Source organism: Microcebus murinus, chromosome 6 (assembly GCF_040939455.1).
Source record: "Microcebus murinus isolate Inina chromosome 6, M.murinus_Inina_mat1.0, whole genome shotgun sequence".
Taxonomy (NCBI): Eukaryota; Metazoa; Chordata; class Mammalia; order Primates; family Cheirogaleidae; genus Microcebus; species Microcebus murinus.
In genome coordinates, this window is record NC_134109.1 from 1790939 (window position 1) to 1817268 (window position 26330).

Here is a 26330-nt window from a genome sequence, read left to right on the forward strand (position 1 = left end):
AGAAATTCCAGAACGGATGTATAAAATAACTGAAATAAAGAACTGAATGGGCCGGGCGCGGTGGCTCACGCCTGTAATCCTAGCTCTTGGGAGGCCGAGGCGGGCGGATTGCTCAAGGTCAGGAGTTCAAAACCAGCCTGAGCAAGAGCGAGACCCCGTCTCTACTATAAATAGAAAGAAATTAATTGGCCAACTGATATATATATAAAAAAATTAGCCGGGCATGGTGGCGCATGCCTGTAGTCCCAGCTACTCGGGAGGCTGAGGCAGAAGGATCGCTCGAGCCCAGGAGTTTGAGGTTGCTGTGAGCTAGGCTGACACCATGGCACTCACTCTAGCCTGGACAACAAAGCGAGACTCTGTCTCAAAAAAAAAAAAAAAAAAAAAAAAAAAAAAAAAAGAACTGAATGGATGGGTTAAAAGCCGTCCATACCCAGCAGAGAGGATTGGTGGAATGAAACCGGGTCAGTAGCAGTACCAGGGGGACACGAGGAGGGAAAACGAGCAGCGACAGGGAGCCGAGTGCAGGCGCACAGAGCCCGAGGGAAGGTGCGGCAGGGCTGTGCGCAGAGGCCAGGACGGGAGGACAGCGGTGCAGAGACGGTTCACACGCCCGGACGCGACGTGCAGGGATCCTTTCTGTCTCCTTACTGGTCCTCGCGGAGCACCTAGCAACCACAAGGGAGGTGGCACGGCGTCCTCTCTGAGCGGAAAGTGGCTTTGCTGCTGTTGCCTTGATGGCTGGCTGTCGCTTGGGGGAGTAAGAGGGAGAAGACGCAGTCTGAGTGGTTAATAAAAATTTTGCATGATATTGGCCAAGAATATTCAAGAACCCACAAAAGATAAGAGGCCATAGATTCAAGCAGCTCTGTGAATGCGGATGAGCATAAATGCAAGGACAACGCACCCAGGAGTATTACAGTGAAGCTGCTGACAACCAGAAGTGTAAAAGCATCTTCGCAGTGGCTCCCTGGGGCCCCCTTGAGGGGCCGGACTGGAAGACGCCCAGCCCTGTCCCCTGGGATCGCGAAGGGAAACACCAAAGGCCTCCCTGCTCCCAGGAGCGACAGTGCGAGCCACTGTGCCTCCAGTGCCCGCCAGGCAGGGTGCTCTGCAGGTGGGGGGCCAGACTGGGCACTCTGCAGGTGGGGGGCCAGGCTGGGCATGCTGCAGGTGGGCGGGGAGGGGGGCCAGGCAGGGCTCTCTGCAGGTGAGCGGGGACGGGGGCCAGGCAGGGCTCTCTGCAGGTGAGCGGGGAGGGGGGCCAGGCAGGGCGCTCTGCAGGTGGGCAGGGAGGGGGAGGGGAGCCAGGCTGGGGGCTCTGCAGGTGTGTGTGTGGGGGGGCAGGCTGGGCACTCTGCAGGTGTGTGTGTGGTGGCAGGCTGGGCGCTCTGCAGGTGGGGGGCCAGGCTGGGCACTCTGCAGGTGGGTGGGGAGGGGGGCGAGGCAGGGCGCTCTGCAGGTGGGTGGGGGGAGCCAGGCTGGGGGCTCTGCAGGTGGAGGCCAGGCTGGGCACTCTGCAGGTGGGTGGGGGGAGGCCAGGCTGGGGGCTCTGCAGGTGGAGGGGGCAGGCTGGGCGCTCTGCAGGTGGGGGGGCAGGCTGGGTGCTCTGCAGGTGGGCGGGGGGGAGCAGGCAGGGCGCTCTGCAGGTGGGGGGGGGCCAGGCTGGGTGCTCTGCAGGTGGGCTGGGGGGGAGCTGGCAGGGCGCTCTGCAGGTGGGCAGGGGGGGAGCAGGCAGGGCGCTCTGCAGGTGGGCAGGGGGGGCAGGCTGGGCGCTCTGCAGGTGGGCTGGGGGGGAGCTGGCAGGGCGCTCTGCAGGTGGGGGGGGCAGGCTGGGCGCTCTGCAGGTGGGGGGGCAGGCTGGGCACTCTGCAGGTGGGGGGGGACAGGCTGGGCCGCACCCCTTGCTACGTGAGTGAGCTTCAAAGTGGAGCCTGCGGCAGTCCGATTCTGGTCGTAAGGTGACTGCAGCCTTCCGAGAGACTAAACCAGCATCACCACCTGAGCTTCTTCCAGACCCCTGCCCCTCGGACACCATGTGAGATGGTAAATGTCAGGCAGGGACCAAGTCTCCAGGTGGCAGGTACAGGCCAGGAGGGCGGTTGCTAGGGGCAGAGAAGGTGGGCAGGTGGGGAAGGACTGCAGAAAACCGCAGGACACCTGAACATCATGTGTACCAGTCACCCAGTAACACCCTCCGTGCAGCAACCTGCCCCCGACCAGGCCAATCCAAGGGACCCACTTGGACGTCCTTAACGTCTTCTCCACTCATGGAGACTGACCTGTTCCTCTCTAGAATGTACTCTCACTTTGTGTAGCTCCCTTGTTTCTGCAATAGAAGCTGTTCATGTGGCATTGCTTGCTGTCTGCCATTGCTCGGTTGCACAAACCTGCTCGTGAACTTCCCAAGCAAGAAGCCAAACAACCAGGACAGCAGTACGAAAGGCTGGACCTGACGGTAACTGTTTGCTGTTTTAAGCTGCTAAGTTTTGGGGAGATTGCTTTGCAGCAATAGATAACTAATATGCCTAGAGTTTGGCCAAAATGTGGAACACTATTGGACTATGGGACTATAATTTCATATGATAATTTTGGAGAACAATTTGGCAATACCTAGGAAAATTGAAGGTATCTATCCCCTGCCCTCAGAGATGGGACTCCCGGGCTTCCTCCTAGAGAAATGCCACATGTGCACAGGCGCACATGGGCAAGAGTGCTCACTGCTGCAACTTCAGTTTCCCTAGCAGGAGATGCATGAATAAATTATGCTTTGTTCTTTTAACAAAAAGGAATGTCTCAATGTAAATAAATATCAGAAACATTGATAAGGAAAAAAAGCAACTGATAGAAGGTTAGGTATGAGGTCATTTATGTACAATTTTAAAACATGCAAAACAATAGTATTCATTGTTTATAGAGTATAAAAACCTGATTGGCACTGATGATCAAACAGTGTAGAGTAATGGTTACCTTTGGGCAGGGCGGGAGGGGATTCTGGGAAGACTCAGGGGCTCTAGAATGTTCCAGCAACTCTAGAGAACCCCCTCCCCTCAAACCCCAAAACAAGGCCGGGCGTGGTGGCTCACGCCTGTAATCCTGGCACTTTGGGAGGCCGAGGCGGGCGGATTGCTCAAGGTCAGGAGTTCGAAACCAGCCTGAGCGAGACCCCGTCTCTACCAAAAATAGAAATAAATTAATTGACCAACTAAAAATATATATACAAAAAAAAAAATTAGCTGGGCATGGTGGCACATGCCTGTGGTCCCAGCTACTCAGGAGGCTGAGGCAGTAGGATCGCTGAGCCCCGGAGATTGAGGTTGCTGTGAGCCAGGCTGATGCCACGGCACTCACTCTAGCCTGGGCAACAAAGTGAGACTCTGTCTCAAAAAAAAAAAAAAAAAAAAAAAACCCAAAACAAAACAAAACTAAAAAAACCGCAAAGCAATGTGGGAAAACGCTGCACTTGGTGTGGCTAGGACCCTTGGTCTTTTTCTGTTTTTTCTCTGCTTTAGCTGCCCCTAGTTTAGGCTTTCCACAGTGTAGACGTTCCCTGGCTTTTGCCTCCAACGTGGTTTTGCATGTCCTCATCCGAGCAGTTTTGGAGCTTGGCTCATGGGCTTGCCCTCGCCCTGCAGGGGACAGCCTGGCACTGGCAGGCTTGAGAGGATGGAGGCTTTACACTAAGGACCGGGCTCAGGTGCCAGCGCTGCTCCTCCCACGGCAGATAGTTACTGAAGATTTAAAATATTCCCTTGTATTTGATTACAATAGTCTTATGGCATTGCTTTTACCATTAGCTCTTTTTCTTTTTTTTTTTGAGACAGAGTCTCGCTTTGTTGTCCAGGCTAGAGTGAGTGCTGTGGCATCAGCCTAGCTCACAGCAACCTCAAACTCCTGGGCTCAAGCGATCCTCCTGCCTCAGCCTCCTGAGTAGCTGGGACTACAGGCATGCGCCACCATGCCCGGCTAATTTTTTTATATATATATATTAGTTGGCCAATGAATCTCTTTCTATTTATAGTAGAGATGGGGTCTCACTCTTGCTCAGGCTGGTTTCGAACTCCTGACCTCAAGTAATCCGCCCGCCTCGGCCTCCCAGAGTGACCATTAGTTCTTAATATGGCTTGGCATTTAATTTTACAACAGTGTAAGGTTAGGATTCAAGTTGCCCTTTTCCTCCTCCCCATGGAAATCCTAAACTTATTGAACACTCTGTCTTTTCCTCACTGACTTGAGGCTCCTAAATTTCCTGTATACGAGGACAATTTCTGGGGTCTTGGATTTATTCCACGTGTCCTTGGACAAATACCAGTTTGTCTTAATGGCTATACTTTGATGTAATTTTTAGATATACAAAAGGGTAATTGTGTCTGCCTTCAGTTTTCTTTTCTTTTCCTTTCCTTTCCTTTCCTTTCCTTTCCTTTCCTTTCCTTTCCTTTCCTTTCCTTTCCTTTCCTTTTTCCTTTCCTTTCCTTTTTCCTTTCCTTTCCTTTTTCCTTTCCTTTCCTTTCCTTTCCTTTCCTTTCCTTTCCTTTCCTTTCCTTTCCTTTTTCCTTTCCTTTCCTTTCCTTTCCTTTCCTTTCCTTTCCTTTCCTTTCCTTTCCTTTCCTTTCCTTTCCTTTCCTTCCTTTTTTTTTTTTTCTGAGACAGGATCTCCCTCTGTTGCCCAGGCTGGAGCTGAGCAGTGAGGTCATCATAGCTCACTGCAGCTTTGAACTCCTAGCCTCTCAGAATGTTGGTTCCAGTCACAGCCACCATGCCTGGCCTCTTTTCTAAGATTTTTTTTTTTTTTTTTTACCATTCTCGTGGATTATCTGTTCCAGATGACTTTAGGATCAGCTTATTAAATTCTTTGGAAAATTCTATGGACATTTTGATTGGGATTACATAAGTTTACAAACTAGCTTGTAAAGAATTGACATCCTAGCACTCTGGGAAGCTGAGGCAGGAGGATAGCTCAAGGTCAGGAGTTCGAAACCAGCCTGAGCAAGAGCGAGACCCCCATCTCTACTAAAAATAGAAAGAAATTAATTGGCCAACTAAAAAAAATATATATATATATATATATATAATTAACCAGGCATGGTGGTACATGCCTGTAGTCCCAGCTACTCGGGAGGCTGAGGCAGGAGGATTGCTTGAACCCAGGAGTTTGAGGTTGCTGTGAGCTGGGCTGACACCTTGGCACTCTAGCCCAGGCAACAGAGTGAGACTCTGTCTCAAAAAAACAAAAAAACAAGAATTGACATGTTTACAACTTTACTTCCATGTGGGAATGGGGCTTTTTGCTTATTTGGTTCGGCTCCTGTTATGTCCTACAGTCAAGGTTTAGAGTTCTTCAAAAATGTGGTCTTGGCCAGGCGCGGTGGCTCACGCCTGTAATCCTAGCACTCTGGGAGGCCGAGGCGGGCGGATTGCTCAAGGTCAGGAGTTCAAAACCAGCCTGAGCGAGACCCCGTCTCTACCATAAAAATAGAAAGAAATTAATTGGCCAACTAATATATATATAAATCAGCTGGGCATGGTGGCTCGTGCCTGTAGTCCCAGCTACTCGGGAGGCTGAGGCAGGAGGATCGCTTGAGCCCAGGAGTTTGAGGTTGCTGTGAGCTAGGCTGACGCCACGGCACTCACTCTAGCCTGGGCAACAAAGCGAGACTCTGTCTCAAAAAAAAAAAAATGTGGTCTTGCACGTCTCTTTTTCTTTCTGTCTTTTTTTTGATACAGGGTTTCACTCTGGCCCAGGCTGGGGTGCAGTGGCGTCATCACAGCTGGCTGCAGCCTCCACCTTCTAGGCTCCAGTGTCCTCCTGCCTCAGCTTCCCCGTCGTCCCTGGGACTCCAGGCGCCACCTCTCCAGGCTCACATTTCTTTTCAGGCTTGTTTCTGAGGAGGTCACAGTGTGAATGACATCTGCAGAGAGACGCAGGTTCCACTCTGGGCGGGGACACACAGCGATTGACTGTCACCAGCAACCACGGTGGCCGCAAGTAACTGTCGGAAAGTGGGGAGTCCTGGAGGAACAGACAAGAGAGCAGGGGATGCTCTGGCCCCCCGGCGCGCGGTGGGCGGGCGGGGCGTCCCGGGGCTGGGGTCTGTCCCAGACCTGGGCGGCCTGGTCTCTGGGGGCCGCTTCCCAGGCCGCTCACTCACACCTGAATCCGGTCCCTGGCCGAGGACTGCACCCTAGGCCCGCCCCCTCTCCCGGCCCCGCCCTCCCCATGCGGCCCCGCCCTCGCCCAGGCCCCGCCCACCGTTCACGGACCCGCCTTCTGCTCCCGGTCCCGCCCTCCTCACCTGGCCCCCTTCCTCCTCTCACGGCCCCGCCCTCCTCTCACAGCCCCAACCTCCCCACAGGCCCCGCCCTCCCTACAGGCTCCTCCCTCCTCACCCGGCCCCGCCCTCTTCTCACGGCCGGCCTTCGGCTCCCGGCCCCGCCCTAAGCCCCGCCCCCAGCTCGAGCCCGCCCCAGGCCGCCCTCAACATCTAAGGCCCATCCCCCGTTCCCGGCCCCGCCCTCCTCTCAGGCCTCCCCCACAAGGCTCCTCCCTCCGTAACCCCGGCCCCGCCCTCCTCTCACGGCCCCGCCTCTGATCACCGCCCTGCCCTCCTCTATCGGCCCCCTCCCTCCTAGGCCGTGAGGGAGGAGAGGCCCCACCCCAAGTTCGAGCCTGCCCCAGGCCGCCCCACCCTAGGTCCCGCCCCACGCTAGGCCCAACCCTAGGGGGGGGTGTCCACCCTAGGCCCCGCCCCCGGTTCGAGCCAGCCCCAGGCCGCCGCAACACCCAAGGCCCGCCCTCGGCTCCCGGCCCCTCCCCAGGCTCCGCCCACAGCTCGGTCCGTCCGGGCCGTGCTCAGCACCCAAGGCCCGCCCTCCGCTCCCGGCCCCGCCCTAGGCGCGCCCACAGCTCCAAGCCCCGCCCCGCCCCCTCCTGCTGCGGGAGCGCGCTGCAGGAGAGGCCTGGTGGCTCGCGGTGTTGAGGGCCCGCGGCCGCTCCGGCCCGGAGGTCGCCGGTTCGAGTCCTCGCATTCTCAACCCGGTCCCTGTGTCCGTCCCGGTCCCGCGGGCACAGCCGTTGCGAGCGGCGCGGCCCCCGCGCGTGCGGCGAATCTGCAGCTGCGAATCTGCGGCTGCGAATCGCGAGAGCGGCGGGGCCTGGGCGAGAGCGGCGGGGCCTGGGCGGGCGCAGCGGGGACTGGCGGACGCGCGGCGACACCGCGACCCAGCACCGCGGGCCTAAGGCGGGCGCCGGGCCCGCGCGGCCGCCGGCACCATGACGGGCCGCGTGTGCCGCGGCTGCGGCGGCACCGACATCGAGCTGGACGCGGCGCGCGGGGACGCGGTGTGCACCGGCTGCGGCTCGGTGCTCGAGGACAACATCATCGTGTCCGAGGTGCAGTTCGTGGAGAGCAGCGGCGGCGGCTCCGCGGCCGTGGGCCAGTTCGTGTCGCTCGACGGTGCGTCCGGCGCGGCGTGCGGGGGACCCCGAGGGACACAGACGGGGCGTGCGGGGCCGGGGGACTCTGGGGATGGCGGCGGCGTGCGGGGCCCGGCGGACCCTGAGGGGACACTGACGGGGCGTGCGGGGCCGGGGGGCCCTGCGGGGACAGAGGGGGCGCGCGGGCCCCTGGAGCCGCGCGGGATAACGGATTCTACGGTGGGACCTTGAGGCGGCGGCGGCCTGGCTCTGGGGACACCCGCCGTCCTCTGCGCAGAGCAGCGGCCAGAGCCGGGCGTCCACAGACCGGCCGCCGCCGCAGGGAGCCTGGGGGAAAGTTCTGCCAGCCCAGGGAGTCCCTGGAGCGTCCCCTCCCGCCGCTCCTCCGCACCCTCGTTCTGTGTTGGGGGGTGTCTGACGCGAGGGTCACCGGGTTGGTGGCCTTTGGGACTGGCTCTGTCACCGGCCTCACGCAGCAGCCCCGGCCGGTTGCTGTGGACCGCGGGCCCTTTGTGTGTCGGTCCCGGCCGACGGTGTGTCGGGGGCGGGACCGGGGACTGTGGAAGGGCGCTTTGGGTTGTGGCCGCTTTCAGGTGTTTGTGACAGAGCTGCCGAAAGCGTGCGTGTGTGACTTTCCGTGTGGACCTGTTTTCATTCGTCTGCGGAAGTCAGCTGTACTTTGTTTAACTTTGCAAGAAACCGTCCAACTTTTTCCATGTGCTGTGCCATTTTTGAATTCTCACCAGTTGTTCCACATCTGCGCCAGCACTTGGTCTTGTCAGTGTTTTTTATTTTAATCATTTTAATAGCCGCGTGGTATCTCATCGTGCTGTTAATTTGCATTTCCCTAATGACTAGTGATGTTAAACGTCTTTTAACGTGCGTATTTGCTATTCCTGACTCCTCTTTGCTGAAATGTCCGTTGAAGTCTTTTGCTCATGTTTTGGGTTGTTTTCTTACTGTTGTGTTTTTTGAGTTCTTTGTGTAATCTAGTTGCAAGTGCTTTGTAGTGTATATGATTTGCAAAGCAGAAGTTGTTTTTTTTTAATTAAAAAAATTCTTTTAAGAGATGGGGTCTCTCTTTATCATCCAGGCTGGAGTGCAGTGGTGTCATCATAGGTCACTGCAACCTCAAACTCCTGGGCTCAAGCATTTCTCCTGCCCAAGTAGCTGGGACTGTAGATACACACCACTCACACCTGGTTACTTTTTCTATTTTTTGTAGAGATGGGGTCTCACTCTGTTGCTTAGGCTGTACTCAGACTCCTGGCCTCAAGTTTTCCTACTGCCTTGGCCTCCCAAAGTGCTAGGATTATAGTTGTGAGCCACCTTGCCCAGCCTAGAAGTTTTAAATTTTAACCAAAAGTATTACATTTTGATGAAGTCCAGTTTATCAAATTTTTTTTCTTTTATCGGTCATACTTTTGCTATCATGCCCAAGAAGTATACCTAACCCAAAGTCATGACCTTTTCCTTCTAAAAGTTTTTTGTTTTACTGTTAGACCTATAACCCATTTTGAGTTAAGTTGTTTATAAGGTGTGATCTGTAGGTTGAGGTTCATTTTTTGCATGTGAATGTCTAGTTGCTCCAGCACTACCTGTTGAAACACTGCCCTTTCTCCACTGAATTGCCTTTGCTCCTTTGGCAAAGATCACTGGACCATGTCTGTGTGGGTCTATGTCTGGACCCTCTGTTCTGTGGCCATTTTCTTTTTTTCTTTTCCTTTTTTTTTCCAATTATCTGCTTAAACACTAAAAGGATGCCATTTTCTTTGTCAGTATCACAGTCTTGTTTACTGTTCTTTTTATATTGTCTTGAAATCAGATCCTGTGAGTACTCCAACTTTGTTTTTCCTTTTAAAAATTATAGCTATTGTAGTCAATTTTCCTTTCTCTTTAATTTTAGATTAATTTTGTGTATATCTACAGGTTTTTAGTTTCCTTTTTCTCAAATACTTAGTACCAGAAGTGTTTAGGATTTCAGATTTCTTTGGATTCTGGAATATTTGCATTATACCTGGCTGAGCGTCCCTTATCAGAAAATCCGAAATCCAAGATGCTGTAGTGAGCATTTAGTGTTATGTCGGTGTTCAAAAAATTTCACATTTTGGAGCATTTTGAATTTCAGATTTTCAGATTTGGGATGTTCAACCTGTACAAAAAGTCTTGCTGGGGTTTTGACTGGAATTACATTAAATCTCTTGATAAATGCAGGGAGATTTGACATTTTTACTATGTTAAGTCTTCCAGTTAATAAACACAATATGTCTCTGCATTCATTTAGGTTTTCTTTGATATAGTCCATCAGTGTTCTGCAGTTTTCAGCAAATAGCTCTTATACATTTTTAGGTGTATACCCCCAAGATCTATTTGGGTTTTTTTTTTTTTTTTAGGAGGGTTTTTCTTTTCTTTTCTTTTCTTTTCTTTTTTTTTTTTTTTTTGAGACAAGGTCTTACTGTGTGTTGCCCAGGCTGGTCTCAAACTCCTGGCCTCAAGTGATCCTCCCACCTTGGCCTCCCAAAGTGCTGAGATTACAGGTATGAGCCATTCCACCTGGCCCATTTGATATTTGTTTTTAGATTCAGTTTTCAATTGTTCATTGCTCATATTTGGAAATATGGTTGATTTCTGTCTGTTGGCCTGTTTTCTATGACCTTGCCAAACTAATTTGTTATGCCTGGGAGTTTTTTATAGACTCCCTGAGATTTTCTGCATAGACAGTCATGTTATGTATGTTTAAGGACTGTTTAATTTCTTCCTTTTGTTTCCCTTTTTTGCGTTAGAGCAGACGTTTTTGCCTTATTCCTAATGTTAGGGGGAGACATTCTGTCTCTTATTGTCCTGTGTGATATTAGCTATAGGATTTTGTTACCAACACTTTATCAATAATGTTGAGGAAGCTCCCTCTCCAGTCCTAGTTTGCTGAGAGTTTTTTTTTTTTTGAAACAGAGTCTTACTCTGTTGCCCAGGCTAGAGTGCCTTGGGGTCAGCCTAGCTCACAGCAACCTCAAAGTCCTGGGCTCAGGCGATCCTCTTGCCTTGGCCTCTGAAGTAGCTGGGACTACAGGCATGTGCCACCATGCCCTGCTAATTTTTTCTATTTTTTAGTAGAGACAGGGTCTCACTCTTGCTCAAGCTGGTCTCGAACTCCTGAGCTCAAACGATTCTCCCGCCCCACAGTGCTAGGATTACAGGCGTGAGCCACCACGCCCTGCCTGCTGAGAGTTTTTATCATGAGGGGATGTTGAGTTTTGTCAGATGCTTTTTCTATATCAACTGATAAAATCATATGTTTTTATTCTGTAGTCTGTCATTGTGGCTGATTTTTTTTAGAGGCTTTTTTTCTGAGACAGAGTCTCACTGTCTCTTCAGGGCTACAGTGCAGTGTCATCATTGTAGCTCATAGCAGCCTCCAGCTCCTGGGCTCGAGTGATTCTCCTGCCTTAGCCTCCTGAGTAGCTGGGTGCATACCACCACAAGTGGCTGCCTTGCATTCCTGGGGGAAACCCACTTGGTCATGGTGTATTATTCTTTGTATGTGTTGCTGGATTAGATTTCCTAATATTTTGTTGAGGATTTTATTTATATTCATGTGGGATATTGGTCCGTAGTTTTCTTATAATGCCTTTGTCTTGGATATCAAGGTAATGTGCCTTGTGGAATGGGTTGGGAACTATTTCCTCATCTATTTTTTGGAATAAATTGTATAGGATTGGTGTTATTTCTTTTTCAAATGTTTGGTAGAATTTACCAGTATAGCCATAATAGCCACCTGAGCTTAGCCTGGAGAGGTTTTTTTTCTTTTGTTTTTGAGAAAGAGTCTTGCTCTGTTGCCTGGGCTAGAGTGCTGTGGCGTCATCCCAGCTCACTACAACCTCCAACTCCTGAGCTCAAGGGATCCTCCTGCTTCAGCCTCCTGAGTAGCTGGGCCTACAGAAATACACTACCATACGCGGCTGATTTTTCTATTTTTAGTAGAGATGGGGGTCTCCCTCTTCCTCAGGCTGGTCTTGAACTCAGGCAGTCCTCCTGCCTGGATCCTCCCAGAGTGCTAGGATTACAGGCAGGTGTGAGCCACTGTGCCCCACGTGGAGGTTTTTATTTTTTGAAGGTTCTTAACTATGGCTTCAGTTTCTTTCATAGTTGAAGTTACAGTTTTGTACATATATATTTACATATGTATTTTTATATATGTATATTTATTTTTAGAGTCAGGGTCTTACTTTGTCACCTATGTTGGAGTGTGATGGTATGATCATAGCTCACTGCAGTTTTGAACTCCTGGGCTCAAGTGATCCTCCCCCTTCTGCCTCTGCGAGTGCTGGAATTACAGGTGTGAGCCACCACTCTTGGCTTGGAATCGGTCCATTTGATCTAGTTGTTGATTTTATGCACAGAATCGTCTGAAGTATTCCTGTATCCTTTTGATGTTTGCAGGTTCTGTAGTGATATCCCTTTTCCTTTTAGATGTTGGTGTGTTGGGTCTTCTCTCTTTCTTCCCCTTTGCCTCTCTTTTTTTTTTTTTCATTTTATATAAATTTTTTTATACATTTTATACACTTTACTTTCTTTTTATCTTAACACCTGCTGTATGACCCCTTTGCCTCTCTTGCTAGGAGTTTGTCGGTGTTACAGTGTCAGAGACCCAGCTTTGGGTTTCATTGAGTTTTCTCTCCTGCTCTTCTCTCCCCATCATCTAGTCTATTTCATGCTTGACTGGAGCCTTTGTTCTCTGTGGAGGACTTCCCAGGGGTGTCTTCTAGGACTGCTGGGCTTTGTCCCACGTTGCCAAGACTTTGTTTGATGCCTGTTGGGATGATACTAACAACAATAATAAAAAACAGATCATCGTGATAGCAGACCTTAGGCTTTGCTGTGGGAAGACACTGTGCTAAGTGTACCCCATGACCAGTGACAGTGCACTATCCTCAGTGTCCCCTGGAATGGAAGGAAGGGGCTGTGGAGCCAGGTGCAAGGTGGGAAATATGTCACGCTGTTAGGTGGCACCAGGACGCATCTCTAGCCCAGCCTTGCTCTCTAGAGGGAGAGGCAGCCCCAGCAACCAACTGTCTTGGCCCCAAAAAAGTGCTGTGGGGACTGTGGGTTCTTAGCCCCTGGGGCCACCATTGCAGGCGGGACCTGGGCAGAAAGTGGGGAGAAGGGGCATCAGCTGATTCAGGCAGCCCCTCAGTCTCCCTGGCAGGCTGTCCAGGCTCCCACCTGGCATCTTCCTTTCCTCATCATAGCAACGATCACATGGCTGGAAACTTGTTGACTCCTCAGTCCCCCGGGCACCCAAGTAGGTCCCTGGCCACCCCTTGCTTAGCTCACCTTTGCTCTGGCTTCACCTTGAAAGCTGAGCTTGCTCTTTCAGTTGTCGTTTTCTAGGTCCCAAAGCCACTGTCTTTCCTGAGCATTCTTGCTTATTAATTGAGAACTAAGCTCAACACTTAGCCGTGTACTCTGGAATATGTAACTAAGACATAAGGGTGGCCAGAGGCTCACAGCAGGAGAGTCCCCAGGAGCGTCTTGACCGTGGAAACTGAACCCCAGTGTCCAGGGGCCTTTCCAAGCATAGCTGTGGGACCGGCTGAGTTCTTTCCATCCTACCCTGCCCAGCTGGGCCTCCCACTGAGGTCTCCATGAAAAGGAGTTTCACAGCAGCACCTGCGACCACTCAGTTAAGTCAGATTAGCACACACTTATTCAGTGTTTCTTCCCTGCTATTGGAAGGATCCATGCGTGAAAGGGAGGATGGCGCTACGCCCCTGGGCCACCTTTCTGGCTGGCGCAGGGTGTTGCTGGCTTTGTTCGTGCAGCAGAGTGGCCAGCGTGGGGCTACCCCTGCAGCTGCTTGGGTCAGGCCTTTTGCCTCCCGAATGGCTCCGCTCTGTCCAGCTCTGTCCAAGTGGCAGGCCCCTCCCCCGCTGTCCACACGGGGGCAGTCATGGCCAAGCCCACGAAGTCTGGCACCTTCTATGTATGGTTAGTTCCAGCTTGGATTTTTTTTTTTTAATAGAAACTTGTTATAGAAAGTGTCAGCTGTTTTTAGAAGAAGAGGGCATCCGAAGGGCAAGAGTGCATATGCTGGCAGTTCCAGTCTCAGGAAACAGGCTTCCTTCTCCACTCGGCAGGAGCCCACCCCATGGGTGAGCGTCCGACATTTGCTGAGTAAGCACCCATGCACATGTGCTTTCCACTGTGTGTGCATGCACATGTGCTTTCCACTGTGTGTGCACATGTGCATGCATGATGGGCAGCAAAAATGAGACAGCTCCCAGAGCAGGTGCAGCTAGAGTGGTCCCAGGAAAGGCGACAGGGTATAGGGGGAGCACAGCATGGGGACAGGAAATAGAGGCCTTGAAGTGGGAGGAGAGGTGTGGGGGGCCTGAGGGTGAAGGGAAGAGTAGTGGAGAGAAGGTGTGTGGTGGGACTTGGGTGCCTCTGCAGCACCCTGGGGGTGAAGCCATTTGGAGCCGTGGAAGATTGAAGAGATTGCATGAAACACTCAACCAAAAGCGAAGTCTCCACTAATGAATTTAATGTGGCATCTGTCTGTGGCTGTCCTGTCCTGTTAGAAGCATGCCTGCTTGCCTTCCTGTCTGTGTCTAAGCAGGAAAAGGTGGCTGGAATGGAGGCCACGCAGCGTCCCTTATTCCTGGGGAATAAGGGTGGGGCTTCAGGGGCTTCCTATACTTTGATTACTGTCCTTTTTCTAATGCAATATTATTTCAACTATTTATTAAAAGCATATGTCTTTTTAAATTATAACCACAGGATGTCTTTTTTTTCTTTTCCTAAAATAAAAGTTGAGGCTAGATGCACTAGCTCTCCGTTTAGTCCCAGCTACTCAGGAGGCTGAGGCTGGAGGATCCCTTGAGCCCAGGAGTTTCAGACCAGTCTGGGGAACATAGCGAGACCCTGTCTCAAAAACCAAAAAGTCGGGGGACAGTTTGTGCTGGAAACAAGCATGCTGAGATGTGGCTGTTCTGCTTAAGCCACTGCAAATGATTGTGGTCTTCAGTGGGTTTCCATTCTCTAAACGCTCTCAAATGTAAAACTTCTAAAACTTAAAAAACTATCACCCGCAAAGCAAAGAACTGACAGCAGGGTAGAAGGTGCAGGCACCTTGATCTCAGCCCAGTGAGACCTGTGTTGGATTTCTACAGAACTTGGAGTTGACACGTTGGTGTTTGAAGTCCCCTCATTCCTGGATGAGGTGGACCAGGGAGCAGAGCTGTTCTATACACGGTTCAGGTGGCCACCCCATGGGTGACACCAAGGTCCCTGCTGGCCCCATACTTTCCTCAGAGGGTCTATCCCCAGACTTCACTTCTGCGTTTGCATTTCATTCTCACCTGTGTCCCTCTGACAGGCCCTGCACTTGGCTGAGGTTGTGTATGTGTCCCTTAATTACAGAAGCCTTTAGTCCTGTGTCTATATTTTGTCACAGAAGTGCTGGCCTTGGTGCTGGCCACTGAGGGCCAGTGCCCATGGGACGGGAGGTGCTTTCCAGATCTACTGACGTTGCTCATGCCCTGGGTTCCTCAGTTTAGCACATGCTCATTAGAAAACCAGGCTTCAGGCCAGGCATGATGGCTCACACCTGTAGTCTCAGCACTTTGAGAGGCCAAGGCTGAGAATGCTTGAGCCCAGGAGTTGGAGGCTACAATGAGCCATGATTGTGCCACTGCACTCTAGCCTGGGTAACAGAGCAAAACCCTGTCTCTAAAAAAAAAAAAAAAAAAAAAAAAGACCAGGCTTCAGTGGTCAGGTTTATAAGTCTGGTGAATAATCTATATGTTCACCTGATGTTTTTAAAGGGTATCAGCCCCAAAGTCCTGTAGGGCAGAGTGTGGTGGCACATCTTGGACTTGTTCCCACTTGGCAGAGTGCCAAAGCAGACTGCCTGGCAGGTCTGGCTGTGGCCACACTGTGCATGGGGCTCCCCTTGCTGCTGATGCTCTGCAGGTGGATGGTGCACAGCAGGGTGGAGTTGTGGGTGCCTTCTGCAGACTAGTTGGCTGTGGCAGCTCTAGGGCCATGCAGAACACAGTCCCTGCCCTCCAGGAATCAGCAGGAAAATGGACACATTCATGTGCAATCACTCTGCAGATGTGATGTCTGTGTGTGGGCTGGTGGGGGCACGGCGGAAGGCCCAGCCCATGCTGCACAGGCAAGCCCATGCTGAGGAGGTCATGGCACTGTGGTTTGGAGGCAGAACCATGCCCCTGCCTGGCGGCTGTGATAGTGGTCCTCTCTAGACTTGTAGTATGTTAGGAACATGGTGAGAAAAATGTGGATAGCAGAGGCAGGTGTGGTGGCTCACTCCTGTAATCTCAGCTACTCAAGGAGGCTGAGGCAGGAGGATGGCTTGAGCCCAGGAGTTTGAGACCAGCCTGGGCAACATAGCGAGAGCCTGTCCCTCACAAAAAAGAAAGAAAATGGAAATGGGCTTGGTCCACCATCCCCAGCTCCAGGTCAAGGCCACAACCCTGTTGTCTGGGCAGAGTGAGAGGCACTTCCTTGACAGGGGTTCCTGGGCTCAGCATGCATGATGGGAGAGGGGTTCGACCTGCTGCTGCTGCCTGTATGAGCAGTGCCGACCCCTGCTTTTTTCTCACTTTGTGTATTTGGATGTGATGAAAGGGCTGTAAAGGCAGATTTTCTTGGTAAAGTTTTGGCTAATCAGTCTTTTTTGTGTTTCTAGGTGCTGGCAAAACTCCAACCCTGGGTGGCGGCTTCCATGTGAATCTAGGGAAGGAGTCAAGAGCACAGACCCTGCAGAATGGTATTTCCCCTGCAGATGCCCTGAGTGCAGGGTGGGCTACAGGAGCTGGGGATGGTGATGCCGGCATGGCGGGTCCTGCAGTGCCTGCCTGCTCAGGCCTCATGCCTCATGGCCTGCTACTTCCTGGTCACCCTCCCACCCAGCGCAGGCTGCAGTTCCTGGAGGAATTGTGCCTTGAGTCCCCTCCCGCCATCAGGGCGCTCCATGGACCCTGCTGGGCTCATGACTGTTGGTTACTGGTCTCACCGGAGATGAAAACATAAACAGTTTATAGCAGTTTGATACTACAGTGACATTTTCATCGTGTTTTTAAAAGTACCAGTTCACAACAAATTAGAGAAATATCTGTTGGGTTATTTGTTTTATTATTGAGTTAGAAGAGTTTTTTATATATTTTACATATGTCTTTTATCAGATATGTATTTACAGAAACTTTTCACCCATTTCATGTTTTGTCTTTGTCTTTTCATTTTCTTGACAATGCCCTTTGAAGCACAAAAGTTTTTAATTCTGATGATGTCCAATTTATTGATTTATCCTTTTGTTGACTACGCTTTTTGGTATCACAACTAAGAAACTTTGCTCAATCCAAATCATGAAAATTTATGCTTATGATTTTTCGAGTTTTGTTGTTTTACCTTTCACATTTTGAGCCATAGTCAGTTAATTTTTGAGCATGGTAAGCCCCAACTTCATTCTTTTGCATGTGGTTGTCCAATTTTCCCAGGGCCATTTTTTGAAAAGACTACATTGTCCCAGTTGGCACCCTCTTGGTACCTCCTTGAAAATCAATTGACCATAAGTGTTAAGGTTTATTTGTAGATTCTCAATTCTATTCCATTAGTCTAAATGGCCGTCCTTGTGCTTGTACCACACTGTTTTGGTTACTATAGCTTTGTTAAGTTTTAAAATCAAGATTTGGGAGTCATCTAACTTTGTTCTTCTTTTTAAGAGTGTTATGTTGACCATTTTGAGTCCCTTGAATATGAATATGAATTTTAGGATCAGCTAGTCAGTTTCTGCAGTGAAGTCAGCTGGGATTTTGATTTGGATTGTGTTAATCTGTAGATCACTTTGGGAAGTACTGTCCTCTAAACAGTACGAAGTCTTCTGATCTCTGAACGTGTGATATCTTTCCATTAATTTAGGTCTTTAATTTATTTCAACAATTTTAGTAGTTTTCAGAGTATAAGCTTTACACTTCTTTTGTTATATTTATTCCCAGTTGATAGTCATATATTGATCTTGTATGCTACAACTTTATTGAATTCATATTTTAGTTCTAATAGCTTTTTAGTATTTTCTTTATGATTTTCTATATATAAGATCTTGTCATCTGTAAACAGGTACAGCTTTCCTTTTCTTTTCAGTTTAGTTGGAATTCTTTCTCTTGCCTGGTGGCCTTGGCTAGACCTCTGGTACCATATTAAATAGCAGTGGTGAGAACAGACATCCTTGTCTTACCCCTGCCCTAGGGAAGCATCAAGCCTTTCACTGTCACGTGTACTGTTAGCTGTGGGTCAGTCCAGGGAGGGAGACTCTGTGCCGGGACCCCTTAGACTCGGTGTTTCCTTTGGTGCCCTCAGGACCATTAGCGACCATAGGAGAGAACCTCCCGATTAGGTGCATCCCTGTGTCCCGCAGTCTTTACCTGCGTGCTGGAGGTGGCCTGGCTGAGGTAGCATGCCTCTGGTTGGACAGCATGTCACACCGGTCATTCCCCCTTGACTATCTCTGGGAGGTCACAGCTCTCTGGGACCTGCCTCCCCTCTGGCTGCTGCTGTAGGTGGTGGTGGCCAGCACGGACATGGCCAGAACCTGGCCCAGGCCACAGGACTGATTCGGGTCAGCGCCTGCCACAGGGAAGTTGGACTTGTGATCATAACTCACAGCAAAACGAGTCTTTAAATTTCCATTATGTTCTTTGTCTTTGACCCCTGTGGATTTATTAGTAGATTGGTATAGTTAGCCTTTTCACTGGTTTCTGGCTCCATTCTTCTGCAGTCAGACATCACTCTCTGTGTGATTCAGTCTTTTGAAATACTTCCAGGCTTGCCTCATGGCCCAGTTTACGGGTCAGTTTTGGTAAAAGTACATGCATAGTGGGCACTTGAAAAGAACGCCCTTCTGGCGGTAAGTGGGGTGCAGTGTTCTGTACATATCATGTGGCCAGATTCCTCCTTGTCCCCATTGGTTTTGGTTCTGCTTATGCTGTCTGTCACTGAGAGGGTGACTATGGGGTTGTCTGTTCCACCCACAGCTTTTTCGGCTTTTTGCTTTGCCTAAGACTGTTACTCGCACACACAAACTTAAAAGTCTTCCTGGCTGGTGGCCCAGCCCTGCACTGCTACGTAGCACCCCGGCTTAAGGACCTGGCATTGCCTAGCTTCACACACTGCTTCTAGCACTCCAGGTCAGCTCCTCTTCTTCTGCTGACTTTAAGATCTCCTCCTTGTGAAGAACTTTGTTCCCAGTCGAGAATACTGTTTGTATTTTCCCAGAAACCTATGGTATGTTTGCTAGAGTTGGTTGTACCTCAGACCCAAATTATAAAAGAGTATTGTTGGTGCAGACATGTTCATTGCAATAAAATTGGAAATTAACAACAAAGAGAGAAATAATCCATCTTACTTTAAAAAGAAAGAAGCCTTTCAAATACCTTTGGTTTAAGGAAGAAATCAAAACAGAACATGCAGGCTCCCTGGGGTAGCTGTCAGTGATGGTGTGCGGGTGACCCCTCACTCCCACATGCTGTGTGGGGAAGGAGCCTGGATCCCTGGGGGAGTCTTACAGTGGGTGGGTGGTCCCGGGAGGCCCTTTGCAGACCTTTCCACTTGGCTCCCGCCAGCTGGTAGGCAGTGGCCTGGGCGTCCTGCTGTCCCTCAGTGCTCTGCCTGTTCATTTCTCATCCTCCTTGATCTTTGCACCATCTCCCTAGTTTTTGCCTTTTCCAGAACGTCATGTGGTGGCAGTCACACGGCACGTAGGCCTTTCAGATTGGCTTCTTTCGCTCAGTGACGTGCACTCAAGTTTCCTCCATGTCTTTCTGTAGCCTTGTATGTATTTGGCATTTATCAGTTTTCTAATTTTAGTCTTTCTGGTGGGTATGTGGAGTACTCGTGATTTTACCCACTTCCCTGGTGGGTAATTACGTTGACCACCTTTGTTTATGCTTTTTGTCCATTTGGATATCATACATGTGAAATGCCTATTGTCTTTTACGCATTTTTTTATTGTTACTTTTTCTTAATGATGTGAAGAAGTTTTTTATATATTATGGATTTGAGTCCTTTGTTAGATATACATATTTTGAATCCTTCTCTCAAATCTATAGCTTGTCTTTTCACTCTATTAATGTTATCTGTCGCCCGGGCTAGAGTGCCGTGGCATCAGCCTAGTTCACAGCAACCTCAAACTCCTGGGTTCAAGCAATCCTTCTGCCTCAGCCTCCTGAGTAGCTGGGACTACAGGCATGCGCCACCATGCCTGGCTAATTTTTTCTATATATTTTTGGTTGTCCAGCTAATTTCTTTCTATTTTTGGTAGAGACGGGGTCTCACTCTTGTTCAGGCTGGTCTTGAACTCCTGACCTTGAGTGATCCTCCCGCCTTGGCCTCCCAGAGTACTAGGATTACAGATGTGAGCCACCATGCCCGACCTATGAACAGAAATTTAAAAAACTTAGTAAAGTCCTAATATATCAGTTTTTAATGAATAGGTCTTTTTGTGGTTTGTTTAAGAAATTCTTTTCTACCCCACAGTCTGAAGATACTCTTCTGTGTTTTCATCTGGAAGCCTTATTGCTTTATATTCCACATGTAGGTTTATGATATGCCTTAAATGAATTTTTTTAGAGACAGGATCTTGATCTTTTGCCTAGGCTGGAGTGCAGTGGCGTCATCATAGCTCACTGGCTCCTCAAACTCCTTGGCTCAATGATTCTCCTGCCTCAGCCTCCTGAGTACCTGGGACTATCAGTGCACCAATACACTTAGCTAATTTTTTCTATATTTAGTAGAGATGGGGTCTCGCTCTTGCTCAGGCTGGTCTCCAACTCCTGACCTCAAGCAGTCCTCTCGCCTCAGTCTCCTAAAGTGCTAAGATTATAGGAGTGAGCCACCACACCCAGCCTTAAATCAATTTTTTTGTGTATGGTGTAGGGGTTGAGGTTTACATTTTTCAATATGGATATCCAATTTCACCATCTTTTCCACACTATAGTGCCTTGACTCCTTTGTCATAAATCAGGTGACTAGATAGACTAAATAGGTATGAGTGTATTTGCAGACTTTGGTGTGACACCACAGGTAGACTCTCTTAATTGCTACAAGTTTGTCATCTGTCTTCAGTCAGTACTGCATTATCCTAGTTACTGTGGCGTTAAAGTCTTGAAAACTGGTAGTATAAGTTTGCTGGCCCTTTTGTTGTTTTTTGAGATTGTCTTGGCTATTCTAGCTCCTTTGCATTTCAAAATAAATTCTAGAATCAACTTATCAATTTCCAAAAGAAAACCTGCCCAGAGTTTGGTTGGGATTTTACTGAATTTGTAGATAAAATTGCGGAGAATTGCTACATTTACCTATTAAACTTAATAATTTGTAGAATCTTTTCTTCTAGATTAACAACCATGTGGTCTGTGAACAGACATCATTACTTCTGCCCTCCTTGTTTTTGTGCTTGCTTTCAGTGCCTCCATACATTTAGTGTTGCCCTGTTGTGAGACCCTCAATACCACATTGAGTAGGAGTGGTGAGAGTTGATGTTCTTGCCTTACTCCTGACCTCAGCTTGAAAACTTTCAGTATTTGCTGTTAAGAATGATGTTAACATTTTATCACATGCTCCTTTGTTTCTACTGAATGATTATTTGGCTTTTCTATTTATTTTGTTAATGTGGTAAATTACATTGACTTTGTGAATGTTAAAGTTACCTCACATTTTTGGAATAAACCCCGTTGGATCATGATGCATTATTTTTTTATATATCTTTTGTTTAAGGCTTTGGAGTCTCAGGTTATGAAAGATATTGGCCTGCTATTTTCTTTTCTCATGATGTCAGATTTTAATTATCAGGATTATACTGGATGTAAATGAGTTGGGGGAGTGTTTCTTTCTGTGTTCTCTGCACGAGCTGGCGTGTGACTACATGCTTTAGTCTCCTCCAATCTGTGATGGTTTCCCTGTCATCCTTCCATTTGGGTTCATCTCATGCTTTCTACAGGTTAGACTGGGCTTGTGGATTTGGGGCAAGATCCCACAGAAGCGGGGGATCTTTGTTCCATGTCAGGGTGTGTCATGTCACCTTGATGGCCTGGTTAAGTCACTGCCAGGTGCCTCCACATGAAGTCGCTATTTTGTGTTTCCACATCCTCTTAGTCCGCCACACTCAAATTGAGCTCCCTTCCTGGAGGGAGGGAGGTTCAGTGAGCATAGTCAAGCCAGCGCAGTTGCTAGAAGTGTTGTGAGGGGACACACTGAGGCTGTACAACACTCGACTCTCCCTGAGCTCTGCCCACTGTTCTCAGCATTCCCTACCGTGGGTCGTGGGTCGTGGGTCATGGATCGTAGCTCTTGCTGCAGTGGTTATTCTTTTGTTTGAGTGCTGACTTTTTGTCTCTTCATTCCGTCAACACTTCAGTAATTGGAATTTGCCAACCAGAATTCTTCTGCCTGGAAGGCGTCTGCTGTAGGGCTGTCAGTGATCACTGTGCGTTCGGAAGCCATGTTAGGTCTGGACTTTGCCAGCTGTTACTCCTTTCTGGTGAGCTCTGTGGCTGTGGCACAACCTCATTATTTCCGATCGTCTTTCTTGCTGGGGAGTCTGTCACCTGTCTGGGTGTGAGCTGCCTGTGGGCTGTGAGTCCCGCCCTGGACCTCCCCAGCCTGGCAGCTGCTCCTCCAGAACCGCCCTTGGAGAACCTCGGGCCCAGCTCCTCCTCCTTTTCCAGTTTCATCTGGGTTCGTGCTGCAGTTGAATTATTTTTGAGTTTTCAAAAAAAATTCCATGATCGTATTTAAAATTTTCAAGGACCATGTCTTTTTTTTTTTTTTTTTTTTGAGACAGAATCTCACTTTGTTGTCCAGGCTAGAGTGAGTGCTGTGGCATCAGCCTAGCTCACAGCAACCTCAAACTCCTGGGCTCAAGCGATCCTACTGCCTCAGCCTCCCGAGTAGCTGGGACTACAGGCATGCGCCGCCATGCCCAGCTAATTTTTTCTGTATATATTAGTTGGCCAATTAATTTGTTTTTATTTATAGTAGAGACGGGGTCTCGCTCTTGCTCAGGCTGGTTTCGAACTCCTGACCTCGAGCAATCCGCCCGTCTCAGCCTCCCAGAGAGCTAGGATTACAGGCGTGAGCCACCGTGCCTGGCCGACCATGTCTTTTTAATTACAGCCTGTTTTTACATTTTAAGGGATTGGTATCTTTTCTCATATTTCCAAGGTGCGGTGGAGCTTTGGAAGCTTTCCTCTGTCAGCACATCTGCCTGTTGAGTTTGGTGTTTCTCCTTCATCGTGTTGCCTTTTTCCTCACACGTCAGTGCTCTTGGTTGTCAGTTCACATTTATGTGCATGCGGGTCTGAAGTCGCTTGTGTTGCTTCTGCATGCCCTGGGGCACCTATTGGCTTCTGGGTACGTGCCCACGTTGGGAACAGTGTGACCCACAGCCAGCTGGTATCCCCGGAGGCTGACATCCCTGGCCAGCCTGACATTGGGCCCAGCAGTGTGGAAGCCTGGGGCTTTGGGCCTCCTCTGGCCCCAGCGTCTGTAGCTTCTTGCACATGCTGAGTCTGGCCCCGTATCCTTCTCCAGGGCCCCTGCCCTGCCTGTGATGTCACTCTGTTTCCTTCAGCTCTCCCTCCCCTGTGGTCGTGGGGCCGGTCATGGGAGGCTGCTGTTCACCTGCTGGCTCAAATGGAAAGGCAGGCCTTATTTTTACAAAACGTCAACATTTTGAAGTTGTTCTGGTGAGTTTACTTGTAGAATTCATTTATCGGAAGGAAGCCTAAGGAGACTCGTAAGCTATGATTAGTTCATTTGTAATTGGGTTTTATATGACTTTGTGCTTATTCGTAACTTCTTTGTACATAGAAATCACACGTCTAAGGTTCTGTCTGCTAATGGTGCTTGCTGAACTCATATGAATTTAAAACTTATTCGGGAGTGGGTGGGGAGTAAGTGCTGACAGTTATGGGGTTTCTGGGTGATGGAAAGCGTGCTGAGTTGCAATAGGCACACAGCTCTGCGATACACTGAAGCCACTTCTGTGTGGCTGTGCTGGCTGCCAGGTGCCTCCAGTGTGAGGATCGTCCCCAACCTGCCAGACTACACACCCTGGGCATTGGCTTCTTTGGGGTGTGGGCTCACCAGGTGCTGCCTTTGGCTGACAGTCACCTTGAGTGCAGCTTGGCCATGAGCAGAGCACCACCCCTTGCCTTCCCCAGCGCACATGTTGTTATCAAAGAAATCAGGGAGGTCAGTATTTAACTTTTCTGTGGGCGAAGTGGAGGTCACCTCAGGTGACCTTGCAGGAGGACTTTGGATAGACAAAAAATTGGGGTGCAGAGGACGCTGGTGGGAACTGGAAATCTCTGTGATGGCGGTTCTCCCTGGCGTCCTGAGCCTTGACCCACCCATGGGCATTCTCTGTGTACCCAAGTGGGCCTCTTGCCTGTAGGTTGGACTCTGCCTGCCACAGCGCCCATGCTGCAGATGGAAGTGGGGTGTTAGGTCAGCCCAGAGTGTTGATGGAAACAGCAGTCCATTCCCCAGCTCTCCTGACTCTGGCCTTTGCATGTCTGCTCTGCATTTTCATTTGTGTTTGCCAGGTGGTCTGTGGTTACTTTTTCTGCCTAGGGGGCAGTACCTCTGCTTCCTTCTTGATGCCACCTTTTGTCCCATAGGGAAGGTCTTGCTACAAGAAGGTATATGGACTCAGATGCTGCAGTCCTGGCCACATCCAGTGTCTTGCAGTTCCTAGAAGGGCCCAGTGCCCTCAAATCTGCTGTGTGTTGCATGCGCCCTTGCCATGGCCCTTTCGCTGTGGGTGGGTATGGAGGAGATGGCAGGTTGGACCATAGCAGGTTGGACCTTGCTATGGTCCTTTCCCTGGCCAGACAGCCAGCTCCTGGAAAGAGGCTGGTGGCGGGGGCCAGGCTGGACAGGGCTGGACTGAGCAGAGAGGACCTCCTGGGAAGGGCAGGGCGGGCTGTCCCCGCCCCTCTGCCACTGGGAAAGGAGGTGGTGCCCAGCACTCCTGGCTGTTGGGGGGTGGGGGGCTTCCACTGCAGGTCACGTGGTCACAGAGGGAGCACCAGGCTGACCAGGCACAACCAAGCCTTTTCCAGATACCCCAGACTTCAGGGAGCACCAGGGAAAGGCATATTCAGCCAAACTGCACACACCCTCTCAAAGCCTGAAGCATGAAACTTGTGGAATAGGATTTCAGGGCAGGTGAAAATCATAGGAAATTTATCTTTTAGAGTCCATAAATAAAAGTTGGTTGGAATAGGCAGAAAGTGAATTTAAAAACTTACAAGGAGATCCTCTTGTAGTTCATAAGTGTGATGATTGGGTTTTTATGCAGGTGCGTGATAGTATGCCTGCCTCAAACCTTGTTATGATGTCAGCATGTTACCCGCCTGACATGAAGGAAAAAAACTTATAAGGAAAAGGGAAAATCCATATTCTTAGTTTTAAATTGGTCAGGTAGTCATGTGATACTTCTTATTCTTTAAGTTCTCAGTCAATTGAACGTTATGAATCGTGGTAATGTACACGTTGTTTGGTGTCCTGTCCTAGGGAGGCGTCACATCCATCACCTGGGGAACCAGCTGCAGTTGAACCAGCACTGCCTGGACACAGCCTTTAACTTCTTCAAGATGGCCGTGAGCAAGCACCTGACCCGCGGCCGGAGGATGGCCCACGTGACCGCTGCCTGCCTCTACCTGGTCTGCCGCACGGAGGGCACACCGCGTATCCTTTGGTTTGGGGCCTTCAGGTGCTTTATTGGCTTCCTCAAATGCTGTGGTTTGGTAGTTCAGGAACGTGGTGTTTGCAGTTAATTGGAATCTGCTTCCTAAATTAACAGTCCCATTGATCCAGGGCTTTCTGAATTTAGGGTCGCTTTTTACCAGGTGGAAGAATTGGGAAGCTGGGCACCTGCTCCCCTCCCACAGCACTTGAGAAGATGGAACGAGGATTCTGCTGGTCCCTGGAAACTGTTCCTTGGGTTGGTTTTCTTCCCGTTCTCAGACCAGCTGGGTCTTGGGCACTGTCTTAGGCATCTTCTTGTGGTTTGGACCCGCCTCTGATTTGAGGCGGTGAAGTGCTATGGCCTGAGTGGGTTGTAGCCAGGCCGGGCTCCATGTGCCTGCCGTGTGGTGGATGAGGGAGCAGCTGACTCTCAGTGGTCCACAGCTTTGCCTTGTCTGGAGGGTCGGTGGTCTGGTCTTCTCTCGTGCCTGGGTTTCCATGCTCTTGGCTGTGCATCCAGCCCTGTGCTCTCTGCTGCCCTCTGCAGGCATACGTGTGCATCAGAAACTGCCAGTTTCATCTTTCTGGACCTTCTAGCCTCTTTCACTCTGGGCTGTACTGGCACACATGTGCGTATTTGGAGCTTCCTTTCCCCATTTTCCTGGGTTCCCTTTACCTCTCCCGTGTGGAACCCTGCCTCCTGGCTCATGCCCTCCTCAGCTGCTGAGGGCACCTTCTGCAAAGGCTCCCTGAGAAAGGGCTGCCACCCCTCACCCTGCTCCAGCAGTCTGTGCTTGGCATGGCCCCGCTGCCTCTTGCCCAGCATGCTTGTCAGTACTTCCTTGCCATTCCAGTTCCCAGTCCTCGCGGTGTGGCTGGCATGCTTTTCTCTGAAAGCCTGTAGCACCTTTTCTTTAATTTCAGTGTTGAGAAATTTCACAATATATGAATGTCTCAGGCCCTTTCTGCCTGGCAGTCTCCTGTTTTGCACTTCTCTGGAGTCACTGTTTCCATTTCTCTCCCTTTTTGTCTTCTTGGTGAACTCTGCCTGCCCCACACTGGCCTCTAGTTGTCCGTCCGTCCTTCTCACCTACTTACCTTTTTGCTTTGGGAGACCTTCCAGTGAAGT

At 50.0% G+C, this 26330-nt stretch overlaps 1 protein-coding gene, 1 non-coding gene and 1 pseudogene across 3 annotated transcripts in view; all 3 read left to right on the forward strand.

The window, feature by feature from the left end:
• Positions 1-622: 622 nt before the first annotated feature.
• LOC142871591 (uncharacterized) lies at positions 623-790 on the forward strand (annotated as a pseudogene).
• Positions 791-6938: 6148 nt separating this feature from the next.
• The window catches only part of BRF1 (BRF1 general transcription factor IIIB subunit), a 63277-nt gene continuing 43885 nt past the window's right edge, over positions 6939-26330 (forward strand). For both annotated transcript variants that reach the window (XM_012746448.3, XM_012746449.2), the window contains exons 1-3: positions 6939-7454; positions 16146-16226; positions 25028-25201. In XM_012746448.3, coding sequence (XP_012601902.1) covers positions 7271-7454; positions 16146-16226; positions 25028-25201 — 439 coding nt within the window. In that variant the 5' untranslated portion in view covers positions 6939-7270. The remainder of the gene's footprint in view (positions 7455-16145; positions 16227-25027; positions 25202-26330) is intronic.
• Positions 24769-24873, forward strand: LOC142871812 (small nucleolar RNA U13). The gene has a single exon (XR_012919994.1). It is a non-coding gene; the product is annotated as a small nucleolar RNA U13 (small nucleolar RNA).